We start from the raw sequence: 20,170 nt of genomic DNA, 5'->3' as shown, positions 1-20,170 counted from the left end.
TTCAACTAAAGCAGGAATACTGTCACATACATACAAAGATATATTTTTTATTCTTTTATTCTTGTAGAATCTTCTACAAATTTAGTGAATAAGCAGGAATTTAGCAATTCATATTTAACACTATAAGTTACATGCATTCCTAAATATATATTTAACTAAAACAAATATCGATATTAAACAATTTGGAATTGGATAAATATGTTCAATAACAGGAAATATAACACGATAGTTATTGTAGTACTGAGCTTCTCAATATATCCAAATTCATAAAAATGAAATAAAGAAAATTGGTACAACGTAAAATTCAAATACACATTCATGATGACAAGAAACCCAGTTGAAGTAACAATGTGTTATACATACGGTTGGTATCGGTATTTTTTATTTTAATTAAAATAAAGTACAGAACAACGTTTCAACCTTCTTAGAGTCATCTGCAGGTTAACGTCCTTTTAACCAAGATTAATTATCTATTTTGTCTGGGAAGATATTTCTAGTTTTTTATATATAAATTTTATTCTATAAATCAATTTACGAAATTCAACATTTCTTTATTTCCTTGAGCATTTCACCTCAACTGCTTTTCACATAAACTATGTGTTATTTATTTTATGAATCAACCTTAATATCTTACATTTTTGTATGTTATTTACAACCGAAAATATGTATTCAGTAATAATTCGTATAAACGTGGTGGAAGTAAACTGTATGTGACAGCACATTCTGTAGTTGAAATTGTGGCTGATGTGAACATCACTGTTTCTCTGCAGGAAGCATGCGAGCAGCACCTGCATTCAACCGAACTACGAAATGAAAATATCTGTAACCTGTTATTATGTTAAAGCAACAAATGGTACACCGACTCATGAAACGTGTTGGTTGGAAACTTCTGGATCTAAAAGACGACCAGGTACCACTAAGCTAGGTAGAAACATATGTTTTATATCAAAGTTCTAGAACAATCCAAAATTATGTATTCCACTTGAAATATTGAAATGTTGCAAAGATGTAAAGCATTAGGGTAAACATTTTATTTTGAAGCACATGGGAGGGATGATTGTTATTTATACACTTTATCTCCTGTAGCATATTTTACAAAATAAACAATATGTTAAACAGAAAACTACATTACGTAACACTGAGTTACATTTGAATCATTTTTCCCTCAAACATTTTCTTCGTTATCTTCGTAAACTTCTATTATTTTTAACAAGTGTTAACATTATATGTTACTGGCATTAGCTTAAGTAATAACAATATAATTCAAGTTAAAAGGTGATTAATTTTATTGTATTCACATGTTATGTTTTCAACTTCTACCGAGTTATGCAATGAGATTCGTAAAACTAACATAACAGTTTCTATAACATTTTTTCAAAATTGTGGAAGCAAATTTATAAACAATGGTATTAAACTGTTTCTGGTATGTATATGGCAACCTACACTTTGATTGTGTGAGTGATTGCTTAGAGACTCGTAATCTGAAGCTTGCAGGTTCGAATGTCCGTCACACCAAATATGCTGGCCTTTTAAGCCGTGGGGATATTATTATGTGACGATCAATTCCACTATTCATTGGTAAAAGAGTAGCTCAAGAGTTGGCAGTGGGTGGTGATGACTCGCTGCCTTCCCTCTAGTCTTATACTGCTAAATTAGGGACAGCTAGCACAGATAGCCCTTGAGTAGCTGTACATGAAATTGAAAACAAACAAACAAACAGGAATATAAGCCCTCCAGGCAGGTATAATTGCTAGCTCCTGTGGAAGTCTACTGTGCCTGGGACCAAGAACAGGCCTGCAGCCTTTTATGGAATTGTCTGATAGTTGTACAATAACATGAGCATACTTCATATTCAATAAAGTTCACCATCTATGAGAAAAATAATTTCATATTTTCCCAATAAAAATATGACCTAGTTATAAAATTATTACTAGTGTACAATTAGTGTGGTAGTTTGTGAGTAGACCCCCGCTAGTACAGCAGTATGTCTCCGGATTTACAATGCTGAAATCAGGGGTTCGATTCCCCTCTGTGGGCTGCGCAGATAGCCATTTGTGGCTTTGTTATATGAAACACACACACACAGTTTGTGAGTTCCGAGTTTTGGACTTATACATTGTGAACTCAACTCAATTATAATATGATCTATATTAAAATACACACTTTTGTATGTTTGAACAAGCTTTTTTTTGTTTTATCAACATTTTTAAGGCTTAACGTCTTTGTATTTTTCAAAATTTCCTTTCCTAGAAATGTGTAAGCTTTATGAGAATAACTTTTTTCATCAAAACTCCAAAGGCTAAAGCCTGGATGTTTCTTAGAAATTCTAGATAGCTTCGATTTTACTTTTTACTTGAAGAAAAGATCACCATGGAACTAACTGACAAAAACAGAAATTTCAGTCATATTCCTAAATCTAGAATCAGCACATATAGACTATTGTTTATCTTTGCGCTTAATTACAACCATTGCTTGTTTAAGGTTTAGTTCAGTATTAATTTTGGTTTAATTTGAATAAATGAAAATCCTTGTTTAAGTTTTTAAATAATATAATTTGTCTTTATCACATTTTTAGTATTTCAGGTCTCGCTGTTTTTATAATAGTTGTACAAATCGTGGATTTCACATTTATTTTTGCATTGAAATACTTTTTGTTGTATGTTTCGAAAACTTTTATTTTTTAAACTTACTACAGATTGATCCTTAGTAATTTTCAAAATTTTTGTTTACAATACTTTTTAAATGTTATTCGCTAAAAATATGTCTGATGTAAAATTAAAAAACAAACAAACTTTATCATCAAAACTCCATAGGTCTGAGTCTTGGTATTTCTTAGAAATTGTAGATAACAGTAACTTCAGTTTTAGTTTACTGAATAATAAAAAAATATCCATGGTTCGGCTTATAAAAATAGAAAATTTCAGTCAGAAGACTTAAGATGATGGAACGTCTTGTTGATCAGTCCTCTAAATCATTAACTGTAATTAATTTAAACATCTAAGTTAAGCATGCATGACAGTCAACAATAATGGAAATTAAACGTGGTGACCTTTACTCTGATCAGACACTGAAACCCAAAATCTCCTATTTAAGCTTTCGGTCATATCTTGGTCTGGGATGTTTAGTCTTTCCTTATGTTTACGAGACCCTCGGCTGGATAAGAATGTTTTAGTGCTAAATAAATGAAAGAGTATTTACTGATTCTCTCACTTGGTAAGCAAGGTTAACTCCTGTTTTCAATGACTAGATTCTCTAATGAAGAGGGAGGATATTTATTGATAGTTTTTATACTTCTGTCACAACATAACCATGAATATACAACTGTACTAACTAAAGCATAGATTAAAGCTTACAATTTTTAAATGCATATTATTGAGAGTACATTGATTTTGACAGATTTTTTCTTATTCTGTTATTTTCTGAAAGTGGTAAATATTTTTTTTTATATTTTAACGGCACTGAAGGCAAAAGTACTTATCTGAAACATTTTATCTTTTCTGATCATACCAAGCTTTGAGCTGACATGTCTTTTTCTTGTCCAATATTAGGCTTACCAATGAATTGAAGATTGGGTAGAAGTTATTGATTTCTTTTTTTAATGTTAAAAGAATCAGATCTTATTCTAATTACTTTATTTTCTTATCCACAAATTATAATTCCACATCATTAATACATAATTTGGTAATATTGTTTTCAAGTTATTCAGGCAGAAAATTAACTTTTATAATAGTAGAAATAAAGTGATACCAAAAACACATTTGTACTTGTAGATTTGGAAGTTTTCAAATTCTGTCGTCAGTGTTGTAGCCTCAAACATTATTTTGATTACAAAAAAAACAACAAAAAACATTTGATATTGAGAGGAATTTTGATGTAATCAAGTTTAAAAAGAACAAAGATTTAATAAATGGAGACAAGATAGTGAAATGTACAATAAAGTGTGTGGTAGACATGTATCTTGTAATATTTTAATAGAAAATATTATAAAGAAAGGCTTGGATATCAATATAAATACTTGCATTTTTAAACAATAATAATAAGTGTATCACAATATAAATAAAAACAGTGGGAATTTGAAAATTAGTAGACTAATGGCAAGTGATGAATTGATGGTGGGCAATAATCAAAATGGAAAAGCTTTCTTTAAAAATGGATTTATAACATATATTCTCAGTGAATATTTTAAATATTTTTGAGAGGAATGAAATTGTTGTTATTCTCATTATGCAATTGGATACAAGTGTTGACTGGAGTAGTGACTTTTAACTTCTTGCAGAAATTCACACTATACAATTTTTTTGATATATAAGGCTGGTACAGGAACTTGCATAAAGTTTTGCAAAAGTTGTATCAGAGATGAGTTTACAATATTTCAAAAATACCTTATAGTTCACTGATGCTTTTCTTCACACTTGAGAGTATTTGTAGGTGATGTGTAATTTCAACAACAGAGGGGGATTTACAGCCATCACAAGAATATTTATTTAACAATGCATGGGTGAAAAGGAATTAGTAAAAATTAACCCTAAAAACATTCAAATTAGAAATTAAAGACCAGCATCCCTTGTAAGAGCGAGTTTTCTGAAGAATCTTCCATTTCATTGCAAAACAAATTTCTCAGCCCTCTTGGGATTTCAAACCTTAACCATAGCATTGGGTTTTATTTTTATATTGGAGATTAGGTGATTCTGCTGAAAGAGCATTTAATGTGACATACTCTGAAATAGTTTTTTAAAGTTCTAATGTTGATATTGAAATTTCAAACATCTGTGAAACACATGTAATTAAAGATGTTGTGTACATGGTACTACTGTGTCTAATATTTGTAATATTGCTATTTTAATGGAAAATATAGAATCTTAAAATAGGATATGACCATTTATGATACCTTAAAAAATTACCTGATGGTATAAAATATAAAGTTAAAAGACAATGTTATATGATATGGTTTATAGAATACATTATTCTGTTATGTTATGTAGGTGTTACAAGATGTGATAATGTTCAGGTCAAAAGCTTGAAAAAGAAACAGAACTTGTAACCATATTACACATGTGTAAACTGAACTAAGAAATAAATTGATCAGATTAAAAAATTTAAATGCATATTGTGTTAGCATCTTTCCTTTGTAACCTCTTAACTTACATTAAGTTAACTTCAGCTATACATTTATGTAAGTTTATTGAACATCAGATTTAAATAACTAATACATATATAAGTTTATATATATGGTAGGATTCTGCTTTGCTGCCACAACTGAATTTCTGAATTTTTCATTAGTCCTGTCAATATCTCTCTTTAACTGTAGTGTTCATAGTTCTGAAACTATTGCCATTTTAATCATTTATAGTAATTAATCATTTTTTATTTATTGATTGAATTAGTTCTAAAAGAAATTGTAATTTTGTGTATAAGCCAGCTGTAAACAAATATTTAATTATAATAATCACTCTGAGATCTTCAAAAGCCACATAAAAAACCTTGTCACTGTAAGTTTCAATTCAGTAAAAACTTCAAACATGTTATTTTTAAACCAGGGTTGCTAACAGTTGGTCCATGAACACTTTAGGGGTCTCTGAAGTGGGGCTAAACAAATTGATTCTTTCCTCTATTATTTTATGTGTTTGTGTTTATGTGCATTTTCCTGTGGAGGGCATCTGTAGCTTTCAAAAATATGTTTAGAAGCACTGTTTTAAACCATGTGTTTTAGATGCACTGAAGACATCCATGTGTGATTATAAGAAATAACAAAACTCCGTCTTTTGTGACTTCATAAAATAATATTAGTAGTATGAAATATCTTCAGATATTCATAATCTTACCATAATTAAGTTTAACTGTTGTATTCCACTTTTTACTCTCCATGAATGTTTCTTATTTATTTATAACTTTACAATTTCCAAGAAATTGATACTGATGTATTCTGTTTATTTAATTATGTAAAAATTCCTCTGTCACAGGTTCAAAGAAAATTGTTTTGCAAATAACAGTTAGCGATGTAGAATCATTATGACTATACAATTTCTTTCATTAATTCTTATGTGATAATTGACACGTTACTTAACCCTATGTGCAATAGAGTCTTAATTGTGCAGTCTTCATCAGCATTTTGAATTTGGAAGTTTCGTATTGGTAACATTTACCCCACATGACTGTCTTGGTTATAATTTTTTTTGCAGTTTGTTTGTGATTTTACTTTATTTTGTGTGTTTTTCCTTGTTTATAACAAAAATATGCCTTTTTATTATTCTATATCTCTTCTTTTTTGGCATTTCTCTGTTTTTTTGTTTTAGATTATATCTAATTAATTCTAGTACATATTCTTATTGCTTTATTTTGTACAAATTGCATTAAAAAGATTTATCTCCACTGTAGTATGTTTTAACATCATAAGCCATGAACTAAGACTTTTATTATTATATTTTGCTCACAAATAATGGTTTGAGTAAAAGAAAGCATACTATTAGAGTTGTTTGAGCTTTATGATAATTTAAATATAGTATTGGGGTCATAATAACCCCAAGCAACCACATATGTTTGGTTTTACCATATAGTTGATTGAGGGTTAAAATTCTACCTAATTTTTTACACACAACTTTCTTGTTTGTCATTTATTATTGCATTTTGTACATACACTACACCATAAGTTTAAACATTCACTCTAATCCATTATAAATGTTGTTCATCAGTACTCTAGTCACTTATTCCTCTGTATTCCTTTATTTTTAGGTTCATGTCCTTTTAATATAAATATTCTCTGTATAATATCTCTTGTACTAATATATTTAGTACTTGTTTACCTTCATTCCTGAACTAATTTTAATTAATGTATTTTGAACATGGTTTTGTTTCTCTTCTTTTCTTGCACTGCTTTTGCCATAAAAGTACCTCCACTCCACACCTACATAGTGTAATAAAGATTCTGGGAAACTGTTCTATAACAAGTTGTTTTAGATGGAAATACTTTGTAGATGGTAGGATGCTGTAAGATTTAGCACTAGGTATCGTCATGTCACTTTTTATACAAACATATTTTATAATATTACTTGTATCAGCTAACATTTTAATCTTCATCATGTAAAGTAAGTATGGCATAAAACACGTCAGAGCACAATTTAAATTTTAATTGTCAAGTGCTTTTAACATACGTAATGTTTCTTATGTATCATAAAGCAATGCTTCTGAATATGCTTATGTTTTAGTATTTTATACATGAGGTATTAACTAGAAGTTTATTTTGTTAACTTATTCTGTCTAAAAACATTAGTCAGTGGAAGCATGTAAAAAAGTAATGAGCAAAATCACAGAGGAATATGTAATAATATGTGAACCATACTATATCTACAACATGCACTGAGACTTTTCTTCCACTACCATACATATTTACAGATTTTTAAATTGCCAATTTTTTATTTTTCTTGTTGAAATGGTAACCATTGTACATTGAAACATCTTTTCTGTTAGTTTTTTTTCAACCATGGACTTTCAAAAGGTAACAGTTTCTGTAATGAACAATGAAAATATTGACAAGAGCTTTAATGACATCATACTGTACAGTTGATGTTTTTATTACAAAAGTTGTACAACTTTCTGTCATCTACAATACCAGAGGTGATAATATTAGTTAGATTATAGATGTGTGTGATTTCTAAACACAAGAAGTACATAAATAATACAAGTGTTGTCAAAGTTTTTCCTCTAAGCAACAAATAACTTGTCTAACTTGTCTGCAAATGTCAAGCTATCTAGAAATTTTAGGCTTCAATTAAATTTATATTTGTCTGAAGGAATGCATATGAATATTATAGTTTGAAAAGCAACTAAACAAACAGGGCATAAGACAGGTCTCACAAAAAATTTTATTTATAGATTGTTTAGAAGTTTATGAATATTTTCAAAAGGGATATATAAATCATTAAATTTTTTTAGAGTTCAAACCCTGTCTTAAATAAATATTGATTCATCCTGGAATAGCAGTATATTTAAATTAAATCAGAAACATTTTCTTAAAAAAATATAGTTTTATTTATTTATTTTATTAATCAAGAATTCCATATATTAACCAGGATTGTTTATAAATTTTTAATATTACAAACTATTTAACTTCAGCAGATTAACATAGAATATCAGTATATTATTGAAATATTACATAACTTCATTGGTGAGAAACTTGTAATTGGTGTGTGATCAGCAAATAACTAGTTAGCTTCCCATTAAGTGAATTGCACCATTATCTACTTCAAATTAATTCATTTATCATGAACCCTCACAAGGATATCAAGAAAGTTCTGGATAAGACAGAAGACTAAATATTGTCAGCAAGTTTGTGAGACTTTTGTATATAAATTGTTATTTGTAATAACCATTATCATAAATTGTATTGTTTGTATAAAAAAAAAGTTCTGTATTAAGAAAGAAAATTGTGTGTAAAATTCATGTTGTCAAATATCATAAATTTATTACATGACATTTAATTAGCTTATAAATCTGTCACTTAACTCAATTTCAGTCTATTTCAAATTTTAATAAATTGAAGGCTCATCCATGATAAATTATAATATGTATCATTGTCTGTTATTTGTTTTGAAAGCAATACATTAAGTAGCACAAAGAAACTACTGAAATCATTGGGGAAAGTGTGGAACATATGTGCAGTAAAACTATTTAACTGTTATTATTTCATTAAAATGCATGATTAAATTTAATAAGATTTACATTACAATAAAAATTTTAAAGTTGAGTCATATAAGTTATTGTATTGAAACATTTGGATTTTTTCTTGAATCTGATTTTTAAAATAATATTTTTACATTAATTATGTGACCTAATTTTTATTATAAAAAAGTATTCAAGTTGTGAACCATAGTAAACAATGGAAACTGCTGCTACACCCTTAATTTGCTATGCTTATTTCTAAATAAAACTGTTGGTTGTGTTAAACTTTGAATTTGATAATGACAAGTTCAAAACCATACACATTCTTTATGTGTAACAATATTACTGACATGTGAAACAATTTTGATTATTTAACTTTTCAAGGTTAGCAGTATGTTTCATTAACTTTTATTTTACTGCACGTTACATTATTTTGTATCTTAAAAATAAATGTTGAACCAAGCTTGAATAGCAGTATGTTTGGTATAGATTACAGAAATTTGTTTTTACAAAATTATTTTTTTCATTATATTACTTCTGCATAAGCAAATGAAAAAATACTTATTTAAATGGCATTCCTCAAACTTTGTTGTTCAAACTGTAAGAAAAAAATAATATACTACACACCAGTTAATAACATACATTGGCATTCATTGTGGTTAGGCTTACAACCAGAATCGAAATAGGAGTTGAACTTGTGTTCTTTGATTGTATAACATGTATCATATATAAATATTTCCTTTATATTTCTAAAGGAAGAAGTCTTGAAAGTAATGGTACAGTTCAGATTTTATTACTTCTTGTTTTACATAATAATAACAGCATATTAAATCAATAATTATCACCAAAATTTCTTGCAAAGACAAGATTCAAATTTTGTACAGATTATTTCAAGTCAATAAAGAAAACAGTATAAGTACACAAGAAGCATGTAAGTATTTATGTTAGTATAAATTGGTGTTTTATGTAGATAAACTCATAATAACATTAGCATTTCTGTTATATGTTATTCTTATTGTTGAAGACATATATAATTCTTTTAGCTTGATTATGTTTTTAATCTGCAATTATAAATGCCTGCTTATCAGGGGCAAAAGGCGTGAAGTTGGTAATTTGTATCTTGAAGGGGTGAGGCTATCCTTTCACAAAATAAATAATACAGCATGTTCATGAAGTATGCTAGTGTATCAACCTAATAACTGCAGTATCATCTTGATCCCAACAATTCCCACAAATTAATATTTGTAATGTAGTTATGTGATTAAAATGACAGTTAAAAAAACCACAACAACTGGAAAAATACTGTCAGAAACCTAAACTTTACTAAGACTAGTTTTGACATTTTCATGCATCTACTTCAGTCTGAAATCATCTTGTAGGCAACAAAACTATGGTGATGCCAACCATTAAGACCACAGGAGGTCCAGAAAGCTGTTTAGGTCAAAATATTATTGGAATATATTAAAATTATACAAGCTATTGGTGAAGTACCTTTTTACATTTTTTCTTCATGTACTTATCCATTTTGTATGAAATCATTGCTAATTTCCAGTTGATCTGATAGTTATGATGTTGCACAAATAAATATGCCATTGTTCTTGTTTCCATATTTAATGTTTTTGTTTATGTTCGGAAGTGCCTAGGTTGCCACTTCTGATTTCACCTACATTACCCTTCTGGTATAATGTGAATGCCACGTTTTTATCTTCAGGTGTTATTCTATTTAAAGTTAGGTTATTTTAATGGTGTTTGGATATTTTTTTAACATGGTGATTACTACAGCTGTACTGATGTTTCAATTTGGATACTTTAATTTTATGTTTGAAACACATAATAATATGTGGTGGGAATTGTAAGATTACTGACTCATTTTCATATACTTATATTTTGTTAATTTGATAATATATGATATGGATATAAAGTAAAGGACAACCCAACTCATTCCTTGCCCATATCCCTTGGTAAAGTCATCATCTTTAAACTTACTTAGGTTTATTTTTACTTTACCATTGACAATCTTGGACAGCATATGTCCAATATGAATAAAAGCTTTTAATAGTTTGAATAGATGTATGTTAAAACCAAAGGGAAAGCCCTGTCTCTTAGATAACTCACTTTGTTAAAAATCAAAACCATGCCAAATTACTTCCAAAGAAAAAAACACTGAAGAAAGAAACAGAAAATTGCTAATTATATTGTTTGGTTAACTGTGCATGTGTGTAACTAAGGGATTTAATAATAATAATTCTGATACAATGAAGGTATTTGGAGATGGTGAAAAAAAACAAAAACATTCACTTGTATATGGAACATTATGGTAGCTTAATCCTTTAAATTCTACCCTTTAAATCTACCTGATTACCTTATCTTATGACTAGCTAATTCTTTTCTGGAGTGGCTGTCAGTAATTTATTATATGTTGATGATACAAATTTCACACCTGTGGTTAAAACATTATGACTATATCTCTCTATGTAATACTTCTCCCAAGATCTTACTATGCTGCCGATAAACTTTAAGAGCCATTTACACACCCATCAGTCACCTACTGTTATCTCAGCAATCCACATCCCTCTCCATTTTCTTCACAACTATCTACACACTTATCTTATCAGATACTTAGATTCCTATCAACTTTCTTCCATAGTTCTTTACTACCCATCTCCAATGACTTATAATGTCAAAAACTTGGTTTCAGTACCTTTGGTTAATACAGCACAGATAGATCATTGTGTAGCTTTTCACTTAACTGCATTAATATAAAAGTAGTATTATATGAGCTATATTGTTTGGGGCTATCCAAAGATTCTCTAACAGTTTTAATCTTTCTATCCATTGTGTTTTGACATTTCTTCTTAGATCTCATTTAGTGCCATTAATTCTTTCCAGCATTTAGAGGTTAGTATTATCATAAATAGAAAATTTGTCTTTTAAAGTAATAATCAGCAAATAGAAAAATATTAATATTTCTTCACGTTGTTCTTATGAACTCGAAGAGAAGTTTTATATTAACTATAGATTATCATGAAGTACAGATTCAAACACTGATATAATGATGCATTTAAGTAAAACTGATTACTCATGTTAAAATATGATAATCCAAATGAATAACATAAAAATTACCTGTTATTGTAATACTGTGCTTTTCTGAATACTTGAATTCATAATATTAAAACATTGAGACTGAGCATGATATAAAGTACCAATATATATATCATAACAATAAACAGTGTTTGTACTTGCTTGCACAATGGACTGAAACTTCCACTTCATTGGAAACATTCTCTGAAAACCCTCCTCAATGAAAACTTCCAGAAAACTATTTTAATCTAACTTTTCTTACTTAACAGATAATATAGAATTTACCCAGAGCAACTACTGCTACTCATGTGCTGTTAATTATTATATAGACATTCTTTTAAGGCTTTATACTTCAGATATAACCTGACCTACCATTAAGTGATACAGCTATTTACATTCTTACATGATGTTCAACATTACAGCTGAATAAGTCCAAAGAGCTTAACAGTTGTTATCTCTAAATAATGATGAAAGACAGCTAAAACAAAACTAATGAATTCTCTGAGCAAGTTATATGCCTAAATTTTACATACTAGAATAACCAACCAATGCACAAAATGTATTAAAATATGTTGTTAGAAAATGGTTTGTATGTTTATATACCACAAGAATTTTTTATTCATAAATTCAATAACATAAATTTGCTAACACTATTTCACAATATTAACAGGACATTTAACTCATCTACACTTGATATCTTAGCATGTAAGAAGAGTTTACATTAATATGACCTTAGAGATATAACCACAGTGTATACTGCAAAACGGTAATACATGCAAAAATGTTTATAATGTGATGGTCACTTCCACTATTTGTGGTCAAAAGAGTAGCCCAAGAGCTGGTAGTGGTGGGTGGTGATTACTAGCTGACTTTCCTCTAGTCTTGTATTACTAAATTAGGGATGTATAGTGCACATAGCCCTCATGCAGCTTTGTGCAGAATTCAACAGTTGTATTTTTATTTATTGCTTGAGAAGTTCATATGTCATGCTCTTTGTAATCTATAGAGTACATCAGTTGTGTCATGGTTCTTGACCATGTTAGTGTTAACTGACTTAAAAATCTCACATAATTATACAGAGGCACAATTTCACTCCTCAAGGTGACCTTTGGCCTCTTTTTAAAGAAAGTAAGAATGCGTCTATATTATACAAATTTTGTTAAATTTTAGTAATGTTTCATCTCAGACTTTCTAAACTTCTATTATCTTCAATTAGTATTACCATTAAATCCTACTGGAATGGATTAAGTAATAATTTCTTATTTTTCACACTTTGTTTTTAATTCCTCTTAAATAATGCAATTAGACTCATTAATCTAACACGACAGTTTCTATAAAAAACTATCAGAACTGCTATAGAAAATGTAAGTCATAATCCTTGCAATTTATAGAAACGTTGTTATACTGTTTGTGAATTGTATATAATAACCCACACTTTGATTGTGATTAGCTAATGACATTGAATAGAAAGCTAGATCCAAATGAAGTATTTATGACTTGGTTAGCTTATATTAAAGAAATGTAAAGTTTCTACTAAGAAAGGTTAATTATGCTGTTATTTGGCATCATTTTTCACTACAATAACAGTGTAACATATTCCAAAAGGCTTCACTGAGATTTCATTATAATAGTCAAACACTATCAATCCCCCAAGATGTGGATTCCTGAACATGGTGAGGGGATCTCTCAGGGAAGATTTTGTTCTTTCAGTTTACCTCCTCTGGGATCTAAACATCCAATCACCTGTTTGACATATGTGGCAACCTGTGAAGGGGAGGAGAGTATCCTGGTGGTTGGGGGTCCAACCCTAACATACCACTTTGGCCTTGAATTCCTTTAGATGGACAGCCTTGGGGTGACCCCTTGGGTCAATCGGCTGGTCCACTTGGGCTGGGTTCAGCCAAGTACCAGTGTTGGATGTTCATTGTATCTGATGCTGGTGTTTGGGTATAATGCTCATGAAACCTTGGCATTGCTGCAGTGTCCTTGTTTGACATTGTAGTGCATCCCCTTGTACGGCTTCATGATGGGTGGGGTTAGTGAGCTCCAAAATTTTCCTTTTTTCATTATGGAAACTCCAATTAAAATATTGATAAAATAGTGAAAAAACAGTCTATAGGTAAATGACAACGTCTTGAAGATTCTGAGCAGCAATCTTAACCATCTCTACCACCTGCTGTACCTCATTTTCTTATATTACATTAACTTTCAGACAAACCTTTAAGGCAAATATCTCCCTTTTTCATTCAGAATCTCCTGTCCATTAAAAATTTTTAATAAACATGGGTAAATGGCCACGTAACCCATATGTATGGAGGTCTCACAAAACGCCATACCTCCATGTTGTGTCGTAAGCTTTCTCAATGTCAAAGAATATTGATACAAGTTGTTGGTGTTTGAGAAAGGCTTCTCTGATAATTGTTTCAAGACGAATTAGGTGGTCTGTGGTGGAGTGCTGTCATCGGAACCCACACTGGGTGGGCGAAAGGAGGTTGTTTGATTTGAGGAACCAAACAAGATGAGCATTAACCATCCTTTCTAAGGTCTTACAGAGATAGCTCGTCAAAGCAATTGGACGGTAATTTGAAGGAATCTTTCCCTGGCTTAGAGAAAGGTAAAATAATAGCCTGGCTATGATCCGGTTAAAGACAATCAGAAGGACATCAAGAGAAGCAGGAGATAGATGGTGCAGCATGTCATAGTGTACATCATCAGGTCCAGCAGATGTACTGGGAGACCGATGAAGGGCCATTTTCAGTTCCACCAGTGTAAAGGGACAATTATAGTCAAAGAAACAGTCAGTTCGAAAGGAAAGAGGTGAACGCTCTGCCCGAGTCTTGATGGCCAAGAAGGTGGAGGAACAAGCAGAAGTGCTAGATACCCGGCAAAAGCTTTTACCTAGAGTATCAGCAATGCCCCGGACATCAGCCACCTCCTGACCATTAGAGAGTAAGATCTTGAGGGGGACAGAATTGTAGTGCCCATTAACCTTTCGAATCCTGTCCCATATGATCTTGGAACTGGTGGTAGAAGATATGCTAGTTGTGAACTTAATCCAAGATTCCTTCCGCTTTAACGTCTTACCCACCTAGCATGTGCACGGGCCCGTTGGAAAGCGACACAGTTTGAAAGTGTGGGATATCTACGAAAAGTATCCCAGGCCCATTTCTGAGCCTTCCGTGCTAAGTGGCAAGCAGGATTCCACCACGGACGAGGATATCGTGGAAAACGTGTCGAGGTTTTAGGAATACACTGAGCAGCTGCTTGTATAATACAGCCAGTTACCGCTGCCACACAGTTGTCTATTGATGGCTGATTTACAATGGCAGGATCAAGTTCTGCGAGAGCAGTGAAAGTGGACCAGTCTGCCTGATCCAGCTTCCACCGGGGTACACACGGGTAGGGTGGCATCGAGCACGGCCAGTCTCTCTCAAAAGGATAGGAAAATGATCACTGCCTAGTGGATTACTGTCAACCCTCCATGAAAAGTGGGAGAATAATGAAGGGGAGCAAACCGAGAGATCAATAGTGGTAAAGGACTGACTAGGTGCATGAAAATAAGTGGAAGAACCAGAATTGAAAAGAGAAAGATTGTGATCAGAGAGCATACGCTCTACAGATCGACCCCTCCCATCAATAACAGCACTTCCCCAGAGTGGATGATGTCCATTAAAATCCCCAAGGATTAGAAAAGGAGACAGCAACTGTTCAATGAGAGCATCAAGGTCTGATTGGTCATATGTCTCTCCAGGGGACAGGTAGAGAGAACAAACAGTGATGGTATGACCCAAGGAAACACGAATTGCTATGGCTTCCAAGGGTGTTTTGAGTGACAAAGACAGGGTGGGCACATGCTGATCTACCAATAGTGCCACCCCTCCATGTACTCATCCATCACACAGTTTATCATTTCTGTACAGAGAAAACTGCCAAATGGAGACTGTATCAGCAGGTTTGAAATATGTTTCTTGTAGGGAAAGACAAACAGGATGGTAGGAAGCAATCAGTGTTTTGATATCATCCAGATTAGAACGTAAACCTTGACAGTTCCATTGTATCAAGGTGGCCATTTTTAAGAACGGGTAGCAAACTGGCCCTCTTTCACTGCTCTCACAGAACTTGATCCTGCCATTGTCTGTAAGCCATCAATAGACGACTGTTTTGCAGCAGCAACTGACTGTATTATACAAGCAGCTGCTCATTGTATTCCTTAAACCTTGACACTTTTCCTGTGATATCCTTATCCGTGGTGGAATCCTGCCTGCTACATGGTACAGAAGGCTCAAAAATGGGCCTGGGATACTTTTCATAGATATCCTACACTCTTGCACCACATCGCTTTCTAGCAGGCCCGTGCACATGCTTGGTGGGTAAGACATCAAAGCCAGATGGAATCTTAGATTATGTTCACAACCAACATATCTTCTACCACCAGTTTTAAAGTCATATCGGACAAGATTTGAAGGGACAGTGGGCAGTATAAATCTGTCCCCCTTGATCTTGTTCTCTGATGGCCAGGAAGTAGCTGATTTTCTAGGTGAAAGCTTTTGCCAGGTATCTAGCACTTCTGCTTCTTTCTCCATTTTCTCAGCCATCAAGACTCAGGCAGAGTAAACATCTCTGTCCTTTCAAGCTGATTGTCTCTATGATTATAATTGTCTCTTTACACTGGTGGAACTCAAACTGGCCCTTTGTTAGTCTGGCAGTATATTGGTTGGACCTGATGATGTACACTGTGAAATGCTGCACCATCTTCTTGCTGTTTCTCTTACTATTTTTCTGCTTGTTTTTAACTAAATCTGGCAGTAGAATGTTTTTCTTGATGCCTGGCACCAGATTATTGCCCTACATTTCTCTAAGCCTGAGAAGGACCCCAAGATTCCTTCAAACTCTTGTATCAGTATTCTTTGATATTGAGAAGGCTTATGATACAACTTGGTGATATGGCATTGTGCGAGACCTTTGTATATATGGGTTACATGGCCATTTGCCTATTTTTATTTTAAAATTTTTAACAGACAGTCAATGTGAGTTCAACACTCCCATTCTTTTCTACAGAAACTCTTCCCTAGACACTTCTGATTGTAAATACTGTCTGTTATTTGCTTAACATCTTTTGAACCATCCTTACACTGTTATTTATACAGATTGTTCAAAATCAGGTGACTGTGTGGGCTCAGCCATGGTTTGTTGTGGTTCGGTGGTTGTGTGCAGAATCCCCTCTGCAGCTTGTGTGTTCTCTGCTGAACTGTATGCCATTTCTCTTGCCCTGGATCACATAGAAGCTAATCAGCACTCAAACTGCTCTATTTATACTGTTTCACAGATGTCACAACAAATTCTATCTACTCTGGCACTATCACCACTATGGTCCTATATTCGAAGCTTGGCTCTGTGCTAGTTGGCAGTCTTCTTGGAATGAGCAACATGACAACAAGCTTTTCCAAATAAAACTCTATATTGGACTTTAACCATCTTGCTTCCATAAGGATCAGAAAGAGGAAGTTGTTCTAACTAGACTACACATTGGTCACAGTTACACCAGTGTGTGCTTTGTGTAAAACTCAAATCACTGTAAGCCACATTTTACTTTCTTGCCATTGTTATGACTCTCAATGATGGTGCCATTTTCACCATATTTTTGTCCCAAGGTTTGTCCATAATGTTAGACAGTGTTATTGGTGATGGTGACACTGTCTACCTTGGAAATGTTTTTAATTTTTTATAGGCCATTAATCTTTTTAATGTCATTTTAAGATTTTAAATTTATGAGTTAGACCTCTTTAAATGAGATTCCCTTTTAAGAATCATAGTCCATCTAGTTCAATTTGAAAGTAGGAAATGGCTATTAAGTCAAATACCTCAAAACCAGGATTGGAAAGGCCAACTTCAGGTGACTAACAATGCTGTTTGAACTACCTGTTTGTCATCCTGGTGAATTATTATTTAAATTTTGCTGCAGGTCTTTTAAAAATTTTATTACTTTTCGAAAATGGCCAATGATGGCCATAACATCAAATAATTTGGAATCAGGACTGGAAAAGCCAATTTCAGGTGACTGACAGTGGTTTTTGTACTTACCTGTTTGTCTTCCTGGCAAATTATGATAATTACAGTAATGCTACAGAAAGTCCTCTACAACTTGTATTACTGTAGTTTTTCTCTTAATGCTGTAGATTTGATATAAATATAGGTTTAATCCTTTTTTTAACATTGTTTTATTTTACCTTAATTTCCTTTTGTAAATTTCCTGATTTTACTTTAATTTTTTACTGGATGTTTGGTACAGATAGCCTTTGTACCATAAAACACCAAATCAACCAAACAACCAACCATTATCAATTGCCATCACATAATTCTAATTGTATGTTAGATAACATGTTGGTTCACAGCTTCAAATCCTAATTATACAAAATAAAGTCTCAGCTATAAGAATTACTTAATTTGGAGCAAATTTTAATGATTACAACATTGGAAGAGAGCCTAAATACTTACAAATATAAATAAGAATTTCATGTCGGAGTAAAGGTTAAATCCAAATGAAGATAGAGTGAATGTAAAATCTGATAAGGGAAATGTTACATTAAATACAGCTTAAATTGGGAGTTTTCTCACTGTGTGGCTGGCACTAAGTATGATTAAGAAAATTATTAAACAGTCTAAAATAATAAAGAATCTTTATGTGGCAAAGCTGAATTTCTGAAACTAATTACAAATCTGACAACTACAGGATATAAATTACAAATAAATCTTCCAAAAATTAAGAAGAGGATGTATGCATCTGCTCACGAAAGAGGACCATATATCATGTCAACGGTAAGTAGTAAATATTAACAAAAAATGAGCTTGGCATATGACAAGTGAAAATTACATTTAGGACCAATATACTTGGTAGCCTTTCTTACATTTGTTGCTACACTATCTGACTGCAGGTGATAAGGTAAAGTGTGAACTTTCATCACATGTAACATTTTACAACATTCATAGAATAATTGGCTCTCTGGTCCAGCTAATTCTCTTCCAAAACTTCAATCTGTGCTGTCCATTGCTCAACTACAACTTCAGTGAAAAATGGTATCCATCTATGGGCAAGTGGGTAAGCCTCAGACCACTTCATGAAGTAGCCAACATCAACAAGTATGTGCCAGTAACCTCTTTCAGTCTCCGGTAGTGGATCAGGGTTTTCCTATGGCACACATTAATTTTTAGGCTGTTTATTTTTCTAGCCAGCACTTACCATATAGTATTGACACCAGCATTGGGCATCTTGGTTGAATGTACCAGTAGAACCACTGTCATATGTTATTCAATGAATTGAGAATCTCAAATCTCTGAAGACTGCTACTGCAGCAAAGTCATTAACTTTTTCTCATGTAACATTTTGATGGAAGGTTATAAATCTTTAAAAATACTGGTACACATATATAATTTGAAGTAAGAAGTTTCCAGCATTTGGTTTCAAAATCAAATATAAATATCTGAAATTTTAAGTCTAAACAAAACGTAAGTTTAAAAAAAAAATTATATTGGGTGTTTAATACTATGATAAACAATTAAATCCAATACATTCTTTTAACCTGTTGAAAAAAGTTCCCTCAAATTTAGCATAAAGATTTCATAGCAATAAAATCTAATACTAACAGAAATAATTCCAATAAAAATATAAGCAGTCTATATCCGGTACACAATTTAGTATAATTTTACTTTTACTACATTTTCAACATGTAGGAAAGTGTTTGCTACTAGAGGCACAATACATACTATTATCGACTGCATGCAGATTTACTCAGCACAATACCTGATGAGAAAAGGTCAACAATTAAAACACTTACTTTATATCTAAGTCCTAACAGGTAACTTTAGGTTTTTGTTTTGTTTCAACTAAATGAAAGATGTATACTTCAATATTTAATGTCATGGATACCAGAAAGAAAAATATCAGAAAACATGGTTCTGAAACCTCTAGTTCATAGAATGATATTAACATGACAGAAGTGGATCAACCAAAGTGAAAGTTCTCACATGACCACTGACAAAAGAGAGAACTCTCTTGGATTAAATAGACTTTAATCTATGTATCAAGGTTTTTTATTTACCATATCAGCCAGTCTACTTTTCTCCATGGCATATGCTATTGTTAAGTATTTAGGATCAGTAAGGACTGCAAAAGAGCTTTGGGTTAACTCAGTTTTTATGACAGAATGTAATATTACTCCTCCTGCATTTAAAAATGCTCCTTCACTTGGTCCACTATCTATAAGAAAAATTACATTAATTCAAAGTGTTTCTTATGTATTGGTAGTGTATATGAGATATAGTGTACTTCACTTGATGGAATAAATTTGATTTTAAATTAGTTACCTACTCATTCACTGTATGTATAATTTATAAAATACACACCTACCTGCCCACTACATCTATATCAGTGAAGACT

The 20,170-nt window shown here is 32.0% G+C and overlaps 1 protein-coding gene across 6 annotated transcripts in view; it reads left to right on the top strand.

The window, feature by feature from the left end:
• Positions 1–414: 414 nt before the first annotated feature.
• The window catches only part of LOC143225349 (uncharacterized), a 39,175-nt gene continuing 19,419 nt past the window's right edge, over positions 415–20,170 (top strand). The window contains exon 1 of one of the 6 annotated variants that reach the window (XR_013013811.1): positions 415–925. Coding sequence is in view for 3 of the 6 variants with exons in the window: in XM_076454576.1 (XP_076310691.1) it covers positions 811–925 (115 nt within the window). In the remaining 3 variants the exon portion in view is untranslated. The remainder of the gene's footprint in view (positions 926–20,170) is intronic. The other 5 variants (XM_076454578.1, XM_076454576.1, XM_076454577.1 and 2 more) reach the window with 5 other exon arrangements.

Source organism: Tachypleus tridentatus, chromosome 9, assembly GCF_004210375.1.
Source record: "Tachypleus tridentatus isolate NWPU-2018 chromosome 9, ASM421037v1, whole genome shotgun sequence".
NCBI lineage: Eukaryota > Metazoa > Arthropoda > Merostomata > Xiphosura > Limulidae > Tachypleus > Tachypleus tridentatus.
The sequence above is the reverse complement of the archived record's forward strand: the minus strand, read 5'-3'. Positions and strand labels throughout refer to the sequence as shown.